The 13,029-nt window shown below is 53.7% G+C and overlaps 3 protein-coding genes across 3 annotated transcripts; 2 read left to right on the forward strand and 1 right to left on the reverse strand.

Annotated features, from left to right (window-relative positions):
* Nucleotides 1–2,587: 2,587 nt before the first annotated feature.
* CkaCkLH20_05581 (putative class V chitinase) lies at nt 2,588–3,767 on the reverse strand (the record flags this gene model as incomplete). Its single annotated transcript, XM_038888299.1, has 4 exons — nt 2,588–2,677; nt 2,730–3,298; nt 3,352–3,583; nt 3,636–3,767. The coding sequence occupies 4 exons, from the start codon at nt 3,765–3,767 to the stop codon at nt 2,588–2,590; spliced, it is 1,023 nt and encodes a 340-aa protein (XP_038746196.1).
* A 4,968-nt stretch (nt 3,768–8,735) lies between these two features.
* CkaCkLH20_05582 (methyltransferase domain-containing protein) lies at nt 8,736–10,004 on the forward strand (the record flags this gene model as incomplete). Its single annotated transcript, XM_038888300.1, has 4 exons — nt 8,736–8,990; nt 9,057–9,126; nt 9,254–9,455; nt 9,506–10,004. 4 exons carry the CDS (start codon nt 8,736–8,738, stop codon nt 10,002–10,004), a joined length of 1,026 nt encoding a protein of 341 aa, XP_038746197.1.
* An 860-nt stretch (nt 10,005–10,864) lies between these two features.
* Nucleotides 10,865–11,617, forward strand: CkaCkLH20_05583 (uncharacterized protein; the record flags this gene model as incomplete). Its single annotated transcript, XM_038888301.1, has 1 exon — nt 10,865–11,617. The coding sequence occupies one exon, from the start codon at nt 10,865–10,867 to the stop codon at nt 11,615–11,617; it is 753 nt and encodes a 250-aa protein (XP_038746198.1).
* Between the last annotated feature and the right edge of the window lie 1,412 nt (nt 11,618–13,029).

Consider the following 13,029-nt stretch of genomic DNA (forward strand, 5'->3'; position numbering starts at 1 on the left):
GTCATACACACATCCCTACCCTTTTCCATCCCTCACAGCTCCTTCGCGCCGGTTGCGTCTCCACTCCCCTGGGGACTTCCGAACACGGCTATTCCACCGCGCGGTACCTTCGCCGAAACCCCCATCGGCCGGCCGCCGGCGCCGCCGGCACCGGCGCTTCCAGTTCCCCCCAACCCCCCGCGGCTCCGTCGCAAAATGAAAAGAAAAAAGGAAGAACCAAACCCGCCGTGTCGAGGGGAAAAAAACACGGGACGCATCGCTGCCAGACCACGGCCCGTCCGCCACGTGGATCGACCCAAGGCCCCTCCCCACCCCGAGACGTGACGACATGACCTCGAGTCAGTGAAGTGCAGTCGGTGTCTTCATGCGATGCAGTAGACACTCACAATCCCCCATCAGACAGCCTCGATGTTGGGAAAGAATTGCGATGAAGAAAAAACCGCGGTGCCTCTTCCGGATCTCCTCCACCTGGTTTCGAAGGCAAGAAGACGCTGACTACCCAGGATCCAAGTCCGTGACGGAAACCGCATAGGTGCATGGATAGTGGCATTCCTCTCACGCACCAACAAACACCAAATGTCCATCACATCTCGACATACCAACCGGTACCAACTCCCCCCAAATCTCACCTCATCTCACCTCATCTTCACCTCCCCTCTCACCGAACCACCTCCTCCCTCACCCTATCTAATCCCGTGACGACCTCCCACGTGCGCCGTACACCCTCCTCTCTCTCCCACCCATCTACATCACCAACCTCCATCACTTCACACCCACTCGACATCCGGCTCAAAAAAGCGAGAAACAGCATAAGCAAGCACACCTCTCTTCAAATCCACACACTCACGTCAAAATGCGACCCAACGTATCACGCCCCCAATCCTCCCCATCCCCTCCCCCCCTTCCCCAAAAAATTCAATTCGTCCTCGCCCGATCGACAAATACATCATACATACACCCCCAATCAACCCGCCTGCAAATACACCAGGAACTCAATTACACACGTCCAAGACAAACCCGCAAGCACGAGGAAAAAATGATGAGGCTGTCTTTCCGGGCCCCCAAAACAAAACCACCAACACGAGACAGAAAAACCAGGCACGAGCATATATCCTCACATGCAATGCCATGACTCCAGAAACACGCTCAAAAGTTCCCCCTTCCATCACATAAAATCATCGCATTAGTAAGGTCGCGATATATGATCCAAGACCTCTGTTCTTCCCATCGTCACATAGACTCACATACATCCGAGACTCATCACGGGGGAAGAAAAAAAAAAGACAACAGAACCAGTTACGAAGAAATCATCAGGAATCGATTTCCTCTCTTCCCTTCGTCGTACATGCTTCACTCGCTCGCTCATACTCAAACCCACCATCCTCACCCAAATCACTCAAACCCCAAAAGTCCTCGTATCCCAAATCACTTGAGACTAAACCCCAAACCAAAATCAGGAAACAATGCCATTCATCAATGATCTACGTAACACAACATCAACAATCCCCCATCCCACCACCACACACCACCACCACCACCACATCACATACACCCTTCCCATGACAAAATCGCATATCCAAATCGGTCACCTCACATCGCATACACACCCCCACTCCGAACCGAATTGGTCACGACATTCCCTAAACCAAACACACGCAAACACATACATGCTTACAAGAAAAGAGCAACCACCGATCATCCGCCCGGAAACCCGAAAAAAAAAAGACCGTACTGCGTGCGGTACGCACCTCACCCGTATCTCGGAGCAAGCTCCGATACCCACTCCGATTCCCAAGTCCCCCACCACCACCACCAGCCTTTCCTGACCCCGCGGGATCTGCGTGGGTTGCCTCGCCTCACCTCACTCATTCATGAGTCTCTTCCTGGACATGCCCTGTGTGTGCCTGTGTGTGTGTGTATGTGTGTGACCTGCTCCACTCCTCCACTCCTTCCGTCCACCACACAAAAATCTCACGATGTGGGAGCGGGGGTGGCAGAAATTCTGATCGTACTGTTTTGTTTCGCGGGCCCCCCGACAGGAAAGCCTCGAAACGTGGTACTGGGAATATATTCATGTCGGCGCCAATAAACGCCTACCCAGATACAGAGAAATACTCATGCTAGCCCAATTCTGCCTGCTCCCATGTCTCTCTCTCTGAACCCCGGGTTTCTACAATGTGAGTCATGATCGAGACAATTGTCCCAAGAGTGTAAAAAAAGCAGCCCAATGATGCCATGCAAAGCCCAGCTACACCGCCCCTTGTCCATGCGGGATATCATCAGCCATCCGAATTTTAGGTATCCTCCCCTGTCCCCTCCCGAGGACGTCTTAATCGTACCGCCGTCAAATGCTGGGGGAATCAAGTCATGATGAAAATGATGGAAAAATGCAAAAATCGCCAAAACAAGAACGCCGAGTCTTAGGGATGCTGCTGATTCCCTTTGCGCCTTTCAATGCAGGTTCGTCCGTTTCTGTGAGCTCCGGCCCGCCAGGCCGAGGTTTGCCGACGCGCATGCCGGCAGAGTCTGTTGCTGGAAAAAAAAGTCGTGGGCGCATCCAGTGTGGATCGCTCCGAAAGCATACCGATCAGGAGCTATGCAGAGCCCTGAAACCAGTCGCGATGAGACTGCGGGAGCTGTCCTTGGCATCTAATGGCCCGCTCCAGTAGAAGAGTCCCTATCAAACGTGGTCAGCAATGGCATTTTGCGAGTTGCAATGTTGTACCTACTCCCAGGCTCTTCTGCTTGCAAAACGCCGCCTTCAACTTCACCGTGTCGGGATTGTCGTATGTCACGAACCCGCCGTCGGCTCCGAGGCACTGAGCTGCGATGTGCTTCTTATCCACAACCTCTTTTGTTCCACGGCGCGGGAGCTGGTTGTAGTCGAATGTACCGTTGTCCCCGCCGACTCCCTTGAACTTCTGCCCCGGCCCAGCTGCGTGCAGGAAACTGCGCCCGTAGAGAGGAATGCCGAGAAGAATCTTCTGCGAGGGAAACCCTTGAGAAACCAGATACTGCACTCCCGAGGCTCCCGAAGTCTCGTCTTTGCTCATCGCGTAGAGTTGGGCGTGGTGACCACTTCTGTGAGTCCAAGACCCGGCAAAGTCGTAAGCCATCAGGTTGATGAAGTCGAGGTAGTCGGCTGTCCGTCTCAAGTCGATGTACTGAAGAACCGCCCTGCCCGCTGGCAAAGCGGCGGTGAGGAGGTAGTGGCTTTCTGGCATATGAAGGCGGACTGCCGCAAGCAGGGCGAGGAAGTGGTGACCCTGTTGCGAGTCGCAAGGATACTCCCAGACGACTGGTAAAGAGTTGTGAGCTATGCCTCCCCACTGCAGAAATGGGCAAACTTACTATCGATGCCGTCCAAGCCAGACGCATCCACCAGACCTCTCGCAGACCTGGCGAAGTTGTCTCTGTACAACGTATTCGCAGCTACCAAGGGAAAGATGGCGGCCGAGTTGCCACCGCCAATGGACAAAATAACTTGCAGGTGCGGATGTTGTTGCTTGAGATGCATAAGAGATCCTAGTCCCCCTTGGACGCCATCGACTGGTGCGCGGGCATCCGCCCACTCATCGCTGAGCTGGATAGTCTTGTCAGCCCAGCAAGTTGTAAGTCGAATATTCGACACTCACGAAAACACCACCATCCGGCGAGACATTCGCAAACGCATAGTACACATGGTTGATACATCCGTAGTTCATTGCCGCAGGTGTGTCGCCTTGGTATATCCTCTCGTTGGGGAAGTAGACGGCGTTGGTGTACATGACGTTGGAGATACTGGTCGTCCGGCGCGACTTGCGCGACGATGATGAAGAGCTCATCCTGACTCTGGTTGCCATGAGGCAGTTGATAATGAACAAGTGTAAAAGTCGAGGTGAGAAAGAAGCAACTCAGACAGCCGGAGGAAGAAGGGGATGGTGGTAAGGACAGTATATGAAGGAAAGAACTTGGACCCAACGCTGCATGCGTGAACAACGAGCTGTTCGGTCAGGCAGCAAGCGCGAACCTCTGTGTCCCCGAACAGCATGGAGGCTGTTCTATATATTTAGCTAGACACCGCACTGCGGGAGAGACAACAAAGATGCGACGGTGAGCGACTGTGGGCAGGGTAGTATGGACTCAAGGTCTTGCACAAGGCGGTGGAGACAACGGGAATCCAAATTACTAGAGGGCCCAGGATACCATCGATTCCATGATGCATGACATAATTGGATGGGGTGGAAGGATGGATCATGGGGGGGTGCGGCGTCAGAAGATGTGGTTGTGGTTGCGCTTGCAGGGGTTGAAGGATGGTATTGAGACTTTTTAAGGTCATATATGAGAGATCTGGAGAATAAGAGAAGGATCCGAGGAAGAGTAGAAGGCGTAGGACGAGCAACCAGACTTCCATTGAGCCTGTGCTGCTCGGCCGGCGTGTCCCAGGAAGAGCCGTAAACACAGACATATCGATGCTCGGAAGTGTGTTCGCAAAGAGAAGGGCGCAACAAAATTGCAAGGCATAGTGTTCGGGCTTGTTCGCCTTGTTGGCCTGGCGCCGTTGCTTGATTAGCCCGCTCGTCCTGACTCTCGTTCCCGTGAGCTAGTCCGGCGCGAGTCTGTTCTCACAACTTCTCTGTTTGATCCCGGCCGTCGGCCACGACCGCCGACCCTTGGCGGCAGTCGACGATCAGGGTTGCAGGGAACAGGAATGATCCCTGCTCGCCGCACCGCTACTTTCGCTCCTTCTCCTCCTCTTTTGTTCGTCCACCTTTTTTCTGCATCTTCCAGCTGATTTCTCCACGTCTGGCCGTGCATGCAGGTCTTAGCAGCGAAGTATGTAGGGAGCAGGCGACTCTATCCTGGTCGTTGGACATGCTTCTGTCTACGCGTGTGTGTATGTAGCTTCTCGAGACGTGGACACAGTGATTACCAGCCGCATTCCGAGTCCGTTTTCTGTCAACCAATGCGAATGTAGGCATTGGACCCGCGGCTGCGAGAGACAAAGTATCCTGGACGAAGCGGCTTGTTCTGTACTGCAGCAGCACATTCAGTACATACAGTGCTTGTTGGCATCAGTCACTCGAGACCAGTGCACGAGAGGGATGTTTGTTCCGAGGCCGTATAGGCGGCCTTTCGTCCAAGACATGCATCCAAAATTGACTTGCCCGCAGCGGCATGGCCAGAGGAGTCGGACCGTTCTGCCGGATATTTTGCAGACGAGACGGGTAGCGACATCGTTCCCCGTATCGCGACGATCTATGTATGAAACTAGCAGGTGAATCAGGATCAATTTCGAGGGACATTTCCCCGTAAGGCTCCGGATGCAGCAGAATCAGCCACGGCGGTCGCGGGGAATGGTGCCGAACCGTAAGGCGCTTGTGGCTCAGGGCTGTTGGCAATCCCTCCACGTTAGGGACAGGAATTGGGGGCGTTGAGGATGTGTACTCGAACGGTTGGTTTGTCGTTGACAGCATGTCGTGGGAAAAGAAAGCGTAGCTGGAGAAACCGCCAGTCTTTACTGGGTTAAAGATGAGACGACAGGAGCCAATTCGAAAAGCCGGAATTCTGCACCTGCTTGTGGAAACTCTAAAGCAACCTTCTTCTCTGCGTTGGCGCGTGCTGGACTTTTGGCATGCGGCCGTTGTTGGTCGTTGAGCGTGCATTCCCAACTTCGCGGGACGTGTTGTCGGTTGAGCAAGCGAACATCCGCCTTTGCTGTGAATTTTGAGTTGGACATTACAGACAGTGTTCATCACACTGACGTGCAAAGTGTGGATCGATAGGCGAGTTGATATGCACTGAGACCCTCGGGCGGCACGGCGGTATCTGATGGTCTGAAATGGGTAGATCCCAGCTGATGCGCTGGGAAGCCGGGGGTGAAGGAATGAATCAGACACGGACACGCATGGAGAAGCGTCTCCAGGCGGTGAAGTCGAACGCAAAACAAGCCAGGCTGGGCAAAGAGCGTCGAGCGATTCCAACGAAAGGTATCCGTACGCTGTCGAAATATGGTCTTGGTAGACGGCCATCTCTGTCGCGAAGTCGACCAGTAACATAACCATGCGACTCAGTGACAGGGAGATGGCGAGTGAATAGACAGGTAGCGGCAGCTTGGCTGCGTGATCTCCACTACGGCGATGGAAACAGCCGACAGACAGTGAGGGTCGAGTGGAGGAGATGGGTGCAAGCGACTGCATGCCACGCTGGCAGCACGTCGATGTAGGTGAAGCAGCCCTGAGGATTGGAAAAACCGACGACTTGGGAGAATGAGGTCATTGAGCGAGGGTTGTCGAGTTGGGTATCGATGAATAGGTGTCGGTCGGGGGGATGTGACCGGCAGGGCGCATTGTAGCGTTGTTTGCTCATTGTTCCTTGGGAGGCTGAGTTGTTCCCGTGACGGAGCGGTGGCATCTATCTCTCTCTCTCGACGTCCTGGTCCTGCGTGGAGGCCCGGCCGGGCATGGGCGTGATTTTGTCGTCTCGCCGTCTTGGTCGCATCGGCCCACGAGAGGGAGAGAAGATCCATGGGTGTTCCATACTTAGTAGGGCAGGTCGATCAACGAAGGCGAGCCGGCGTCTCGTGGTCGAGTGGTGATGGGTTGACGAGATGGGCGATGTGGCTCCGTGGTCTGCCCGTACCTATCCGCAGACGGTAGACATCCATCTCAACCCGCATGTGCGCGCCGCACCCTGTCGATTCTGTGGTCTGTACGTACGAAGATATGCGGGCGTGCTCCGTATGTAAGTAAGTCGCAGTAGCCAAATGCACTGATTGGGTAGATGCGGCACGCCTGGCGGAGGAATCCCGGCAAAGTGTGGTCAACCGTCAGGGTCGATACGCATGGCATGGCATGGCATCCTGCTGAGTCCTCTCACGTCCGCATCGGAGAGAAGGATGCGACGTGGTGGACGAGAGTTTGAATCGTTGAAAGCATGAATGGCTTGTCTGGCTTTGATTTGACGGCGAAGCTATTGTTAGTAGCTCAGCCGTGGGACGACCGAGAAACGTGGGAGAAACGCGCTAGAACAGCCACGTTGCGCGATGAGGAAATGAGACGGGCCAAAGGAGATTGGCAGGAATTCCATGACCGGCGAGGATCACCGTCATCTTCAGAAAAAAAGACTCGTCGGATTTGTGACTTGATGAAGCAAACAATGGCCGGCCGAGAAGTGCGGGGTCATTTTCCACCGTTCTCTTGTTTGCAAAGAGCCCTGGTTGCTGGAGGGGGTGGGTAACGAGTCGAGTCGAGTCGAGTCGAGTGAGTACCGATACTTCAACTCGAGTCGAGGGAGGAAATGTCGGACAGTATGAAGGAAAGAAAGAAGAAACGGAGACAGAGCAAGCAAACAACCCCGCCTAAAGTGGCTTCAACCGCGGTGGTCCATTCTTCACGGGCAGCCCAGGTCCATGTCGATGTGGGTTGAAGAAGCCGAAGACGGCCCCAGATGCAACCGAAGGGAAAAAGAAAAGAAAAAGAACAGGAAGCGGCATGTCATTCTGCATCCTTGGCGGAGCTAACACTAAGAAAACCCTGCGCTGGGAATTTGGAAGGAACCACCAAAATTCGACGTGGGTCCTTCCTGCCCGAGCAATTGCTGCGTGCTTGCTGCATTTGAGGGCATCCATGTCATGTTCTCACCATCAGGAAGGAGGGACCGTCGTCTGTGATGCAGGAAGGAGGAACCCAGAAGGGATAATCATCTAAGGAAGGACCATCTCGGCCAGCAAAGAGTCTGTGCTCTTGCCCATCGTGGCATCTTCCAAAGTCCACCATTTCTATGACAATTCCTCTAACAGCTGGAGGCAGGTGAGCTGAGCTGAGCTGACACTGCCCTAAGAGACCTTCCTAACTAAACACCGACATAATTCAGCTGGGCATCATGAATAGCAACCAAGACTCACCTCCGCACAGTCAGTCCCGCCATCACCTCGATCTCGTCGGCAACTCTACGGATACGGACGGCAAGCCGACTTCCTTGCCTCCTACGGCCCGATCGAAGAACGGGAGGGGTCCCCTCGTCTAGGGACTTCCCGCCATGAACCCCTCCGACCCGTGGTGGGATGTTCCCTTGGCGAGGATTGGCCCTGTTCCTCAACCCACTGCCACCAAAGTTGCCTCTTCTCAAAATCAACTCTGCAACCAAGAATCACTCATCGACTTGACACTAAGCTGTCACTAAACGTGCTTGTCTTTGGGGGACACCATTAATTCTTGAGAACATTTCATTCTTCAATTCGCTCAGTCCTGTTCAAGTGTCTGCGTGGAAAGCACCTGAGCAGCCACATGCCGCGGCAACAGCAGAGGGGCTCTTTCTCTCTTTTCCCCTCTCCCCTGTCTCCGTGTCTGCCTCTGCCTCCAAGTTGAACCAACGAACTTCCATCTCTGCCGTTTTTGACAAGACAAACCTCCAACCTCGCTTGGCAATTCAGGAGCGGAGTCCACCCCGGTCTTCACTTCGCTATAGCCAATGAAGGACTGTCTTCACTGAGGATAACCTGATGTTGCTGCAACTCATCACGCGTTCGGATTGGCCACTCTGAGGCATCCGGAAACCAACAGAGACGTGTTGTTTCATACCTAGGATTGGATACCACCGACGCTCCCCCTCTTCCGACATCTCGTCTTCTGCTGCGCAAAGGCTGATTTTCGAGCGCCGCTTTCTTCCAAACAAGATCGTTCTTCATCGTCGTCCTCATCATCGCTTCATTTCCAGGCCTCGTCTTCGTCTTATATATAAGCTAACAGCAATCAATGGCGACCAATGCCCAGCTTCCGCCCGGCGCTATTGAGGCAGTCAATGCACCCAACGATGACAGTGAATTTGATCCCGTTGAATGGGATGCCTCGTCCGTTGACTCAGCATCGGTTACCTCGAGCATTTACGCTCACGAATACAATAATGGGCGTCGATACCACAGCTATCGACATGGCCGTTACCCCATGCCCAATGATGAGACAGAGCAAAGCCGAGAAGATATGAAGCATACCATGATGCTCGAGGTCACCGTATGTAATAATACCTCGTAACACATCTAAGCACAGTTGCGGCTCCTGACATTGCTGCGATAAAAGGATGGCAAGCTTTTCTATGCTCCTATTGCGGAAGATCCCCAGAAAATCATTGACATTGGAACTGGTACCGGTCAGTTTACGATTTTACTCCCCACATAAGCGTCGACTGACAGCTCAAAATCAGGAATATGGGCCATTGAAGGTCGGGCCCTCGTTGCCATCTTTGCTCTTCGACAGCTAACTTGCATATTGTGTAGTGGCCGACCTTTACCCCAGCGCGTCCATCATTGGTATCGACTTGTCTCCCATTCAGCCAACTTGGACTCCACCCAATGTCAAGTTTCTTGTCGATGATGCTGAAGATGACTGGCTGAACGGGGATGACTTTGATCTTGTCCACTTCCGGGCCATGTCTCCTATCCTGCCAAAGCTCGACAAAGTAATTGGGCAGGCCTACAAGTCAGTGCATCAAAGCGAAGCTATCGTCATATTGCTGACTGGTTCATCAGTCACATGAAGCCCGGGGCTTGGATTGAATTTCAGGAGCTCCACGGACAGATTCACTCCGATGACGGGACCATGGCAAAGGACGACAAGCTGAAAGAGTTCTATGAACTCGTCGCCGAAGCCTTCCAGGGCCTCGGTATGGACTTTCACAAGGCCCGCGACTTGAAACCCCACCTCGAATCCGCCGGATTCAAGAACATCCACTGCGAGGTCAAGAAGATTCCAGTCGGGACCTGGCCCAAGGACCAGACGCAACGGTTGATCGGCTACTTCTCGAAACAGGCCATCAACATGGCCGCGCCCGCGTTCACCGGTAAACCGTTCGAGGCAATGGGCATCTCCAAGGTGGAGGCCCAAGTCTGGTGCGCGACCATCAAGAAAGACATGGAGGACAACAGCAAGCACCGCTACTACAACATGTTTTTCTGGTACGCCCAGAAGCCAGAGAACGCCCCTGCGACTGACGGCGGCGCTGGTGCCTCGGGAGAGGAAGAGGCTTGAGAATACTCGTGTCGGAGGAGTGCCACTGGAGGATAGCCGAATAAGCCGCACACACGATTGTTACGGCTAAAGAGGCTGGCCTACGTCCCAAAACGAGGATTCACCACGAGCCCAAGAATAAGATTGGGGGCCTCCCTCGTACCCTCGAACATTGACTACTGCTCAACGTCGTGACATTTTTCCATGCCGAAAGCCATATCGACCGATTTTTCAAAGACGGTTGCCCTTGGGAGTAGAGTAGCGGGATAGTTTTCTCACAATTAGACCATGCTTTTGCTCACAATTTAGCACCTTCCGCCGGTCCAAACCGTTGAGTTCAATGACATGCCTAGATAAACATGACGATAAGATATCAGTCCTATTTTCCCCATTTTTTCCCACTTCAAACAGAATACAAACTTCTTAGACTCAAATTTGCAGCAAGAGGTACCAGTTCCTCAGGATGATAAAAGAGCAAGCGGCGGTGCGGAAGAAGGGTACCTTAGGTGTGGTCGGGCGGGAAGCTGCTCTAGTATCCACTCAAGCTCAGTCAAAAGGGATTACTAATATTATGGGGCAATTGAGCGAAGCTTCCACTGACCCAATCCACGCGCCTCAACTTACCCTTCACATCGCGACCATCTTCTCTACCCACAACTTCCTCAACATCTGAGGTCAGCAGAACTACGCAATTCAGACAGCAAATCGCATCGATTCTCGCATACCAGGGAGAATTCGCGCGACCAACCGACGCGGCTTATACCTCTCGCAACCCAGAACACGCACGCGCAACATCAACGAACGAAGCACTTCACCTTTTCCGACCAGACGAGCTCGACGAATTCAAACCTCGCAAGCTCCCCGGAGCCCCAATTCCCAAAATGCCAGCCGCGGCGCCCCGCCCCGAGACGAGCTGGATCCTCAACCACACGCCGCTGGCAACCTCCTTCTCCTTCACCCCCTTCCTCCGCCAGACCTACCGCCACGAGCTCTCCTCCGACCGCCCGCAATGCAAACCCTTCCTCGCGGGCCACTGCCCCCTCGGCGCCTCCTGCCCGGACCGCCACACCTCATCGACCTCGTCGAACCCGTCGGGCGGCCCGTCGCTGGTCTGCAAGCACTGGCTGCGCGGGCTCTGCAAGAAGGGCGAGAGCTGCGAGTTCCTCCACGAGTACAACCTGCGCAAGATGCCCGAGTGCAACTTCTTCATGCGCAACGGCTACTGCTCCAACGGCGAGGAGTGCCTGTACCTGCACATCGACCCCCAGTCGAAGCTGCCGCCGTGCCCGCACTACGACAAGGGCTTCTGCCCGCTGGGGCCGCGCTGCAGCAAGAAGCACGTCCGGAGGAAGCTGTGCGTGTACTACCTCGTGGGTTTCTGTCCGGAGGGGCCCACGTGCAAGTTCGGCGCGCACCCGCGGTGGAGGACGGATTTGGAAAAGCCCAGCGCTAAAGTCGAGGGCGAGGACGAGCCAAAGAGGGACGGCGAGAGGGAGGACGGCGAGATGATGCCTCATCGGGAGAGGATGAGGGATATGCACGACGACAGGGGACATGGTGATCGCAGGCATGGCCGTGGTGGCAAGTGGCGCGAGCGTGGAAATAGGAGATTCCGTGGCCGTGGTGGTCACTAGGGGGGACCAGAGGCGGCGTGAGTGACGCGAGTTACAGAGAGGCGAGGAAGCAGCGTGTAGGCGTAGGGGGAGGCATCGGAGCAGATCCAAGGCTGATCGAAAGTCAGCCGGATGGGAGAGCTTCTTGTATGATATAGGTACTGCAAGCAGCTTGCGAAGCTATGCAGCATAAGCGGGCTTGTGATTTCAAGCTCAATGATACCAAAAGTTCATGATTACACATCGGACCGTTTACTTGCGATGTCCCATTATCTCACTACATGCTATTTCCCTGAATCATACCATCATCTAGAAACCGGGGCTATGCTCTTGTCGGTCCACGTACATCAGTAGACTGCGCAGGTGCCCCGCCTGGGTCTCACATTAGCACGTTGGGAAAGCGTCGCCCAGGCCTTCCTCGGCGACGCGAACTTGGTGGTTAGTTCTTAGTAGATGATCACGGACATCATGCATGATATTGCATCTGGACCTAATTTCATTTTCCCTCGCTGGAATCTTCATTGATGCTCAACTTGGATTCTTACAACAGTACTTCCCGGCGACATCCCGAGTCGAATGTGGGACCGCGGAGCCGAGAATTGGAGCCGACTCCTCCGCCTCCGAGGCGCCTCGGACAACTCTGCACGCGGAGCAAGGCCGATGAAACCAGACTTCCAATACCTCAGATCTCAAGAGGCTTCTCACCTGACAGTCCTCAACCGCGGCAAAACTCAACACAGAGAACTTACAGGACTTCGACCTCAGCACGCCCCTTGGACCCACGATAGCCGCCCGAATCCGAAAGTCAAACCAGCGACCCCCGCGGCAGCAAGCGGGGCATGATAAACCCAGATTTTGCCGAATCTTGCATGGCCTTCTGGCGCAATGGTAGCGCGTCAGCTTCCGGTCTCTTTTCCAGCTTGCTGAAGGCTGTCGGTTCGAATCCGGCGAGGGTCGCATTTTTGCCTGGCTGGCGAACCACATTACTGGTTTTCTTGTTTTTGCTTTTTCTTTTGAGATTTATTTGAAATGAGATGTGAACGGTTGATTGAAGTTATTTATTTGTCTCTTCCTTTTAATTGCACCTAGCTATTTATTAAGTCTATAAAGACTTACTAGTTGGTTGTAGGAATTGGCAACAATTGACTTTAGTAGATCAAGAGATATCGCTGGACTCTATTTCAATATCAACAATTAGTTAATGACAAAACCCTTCCCTATTTTCCTAGAAGCTGTTGTAATAGTTACTTTCATTTTAGACTTTTGCGAATTCTCGGTTCCTTCCCCCTTGTGGCTGAGATCCCACACTCTCCTGCCTACCTAGGTACCCAGTTAAGCTTTGTGATCTGCTTAGGAGGACAGAAGGGTGTCGTTGGAAATATGCTTAAATAGAAGACAATACTAGCAATTGCAATTTCTGCAAAGCCTCGACA

This window comes from Colletotrichum karsti, assembly GCF_011947395.1.
Source record: "Colletotrichum karsti strain CkLH20 chromosome Unknown Scaffold16, whole genome shotgun sequence".
NCBI classification, from domain to species: Eukaryota; Fungi; Ascomycota; class Sordariomycetes; order Glomerellales; family Glomerellaceae; genus Colletotrichum; species Colletotrichum karsti.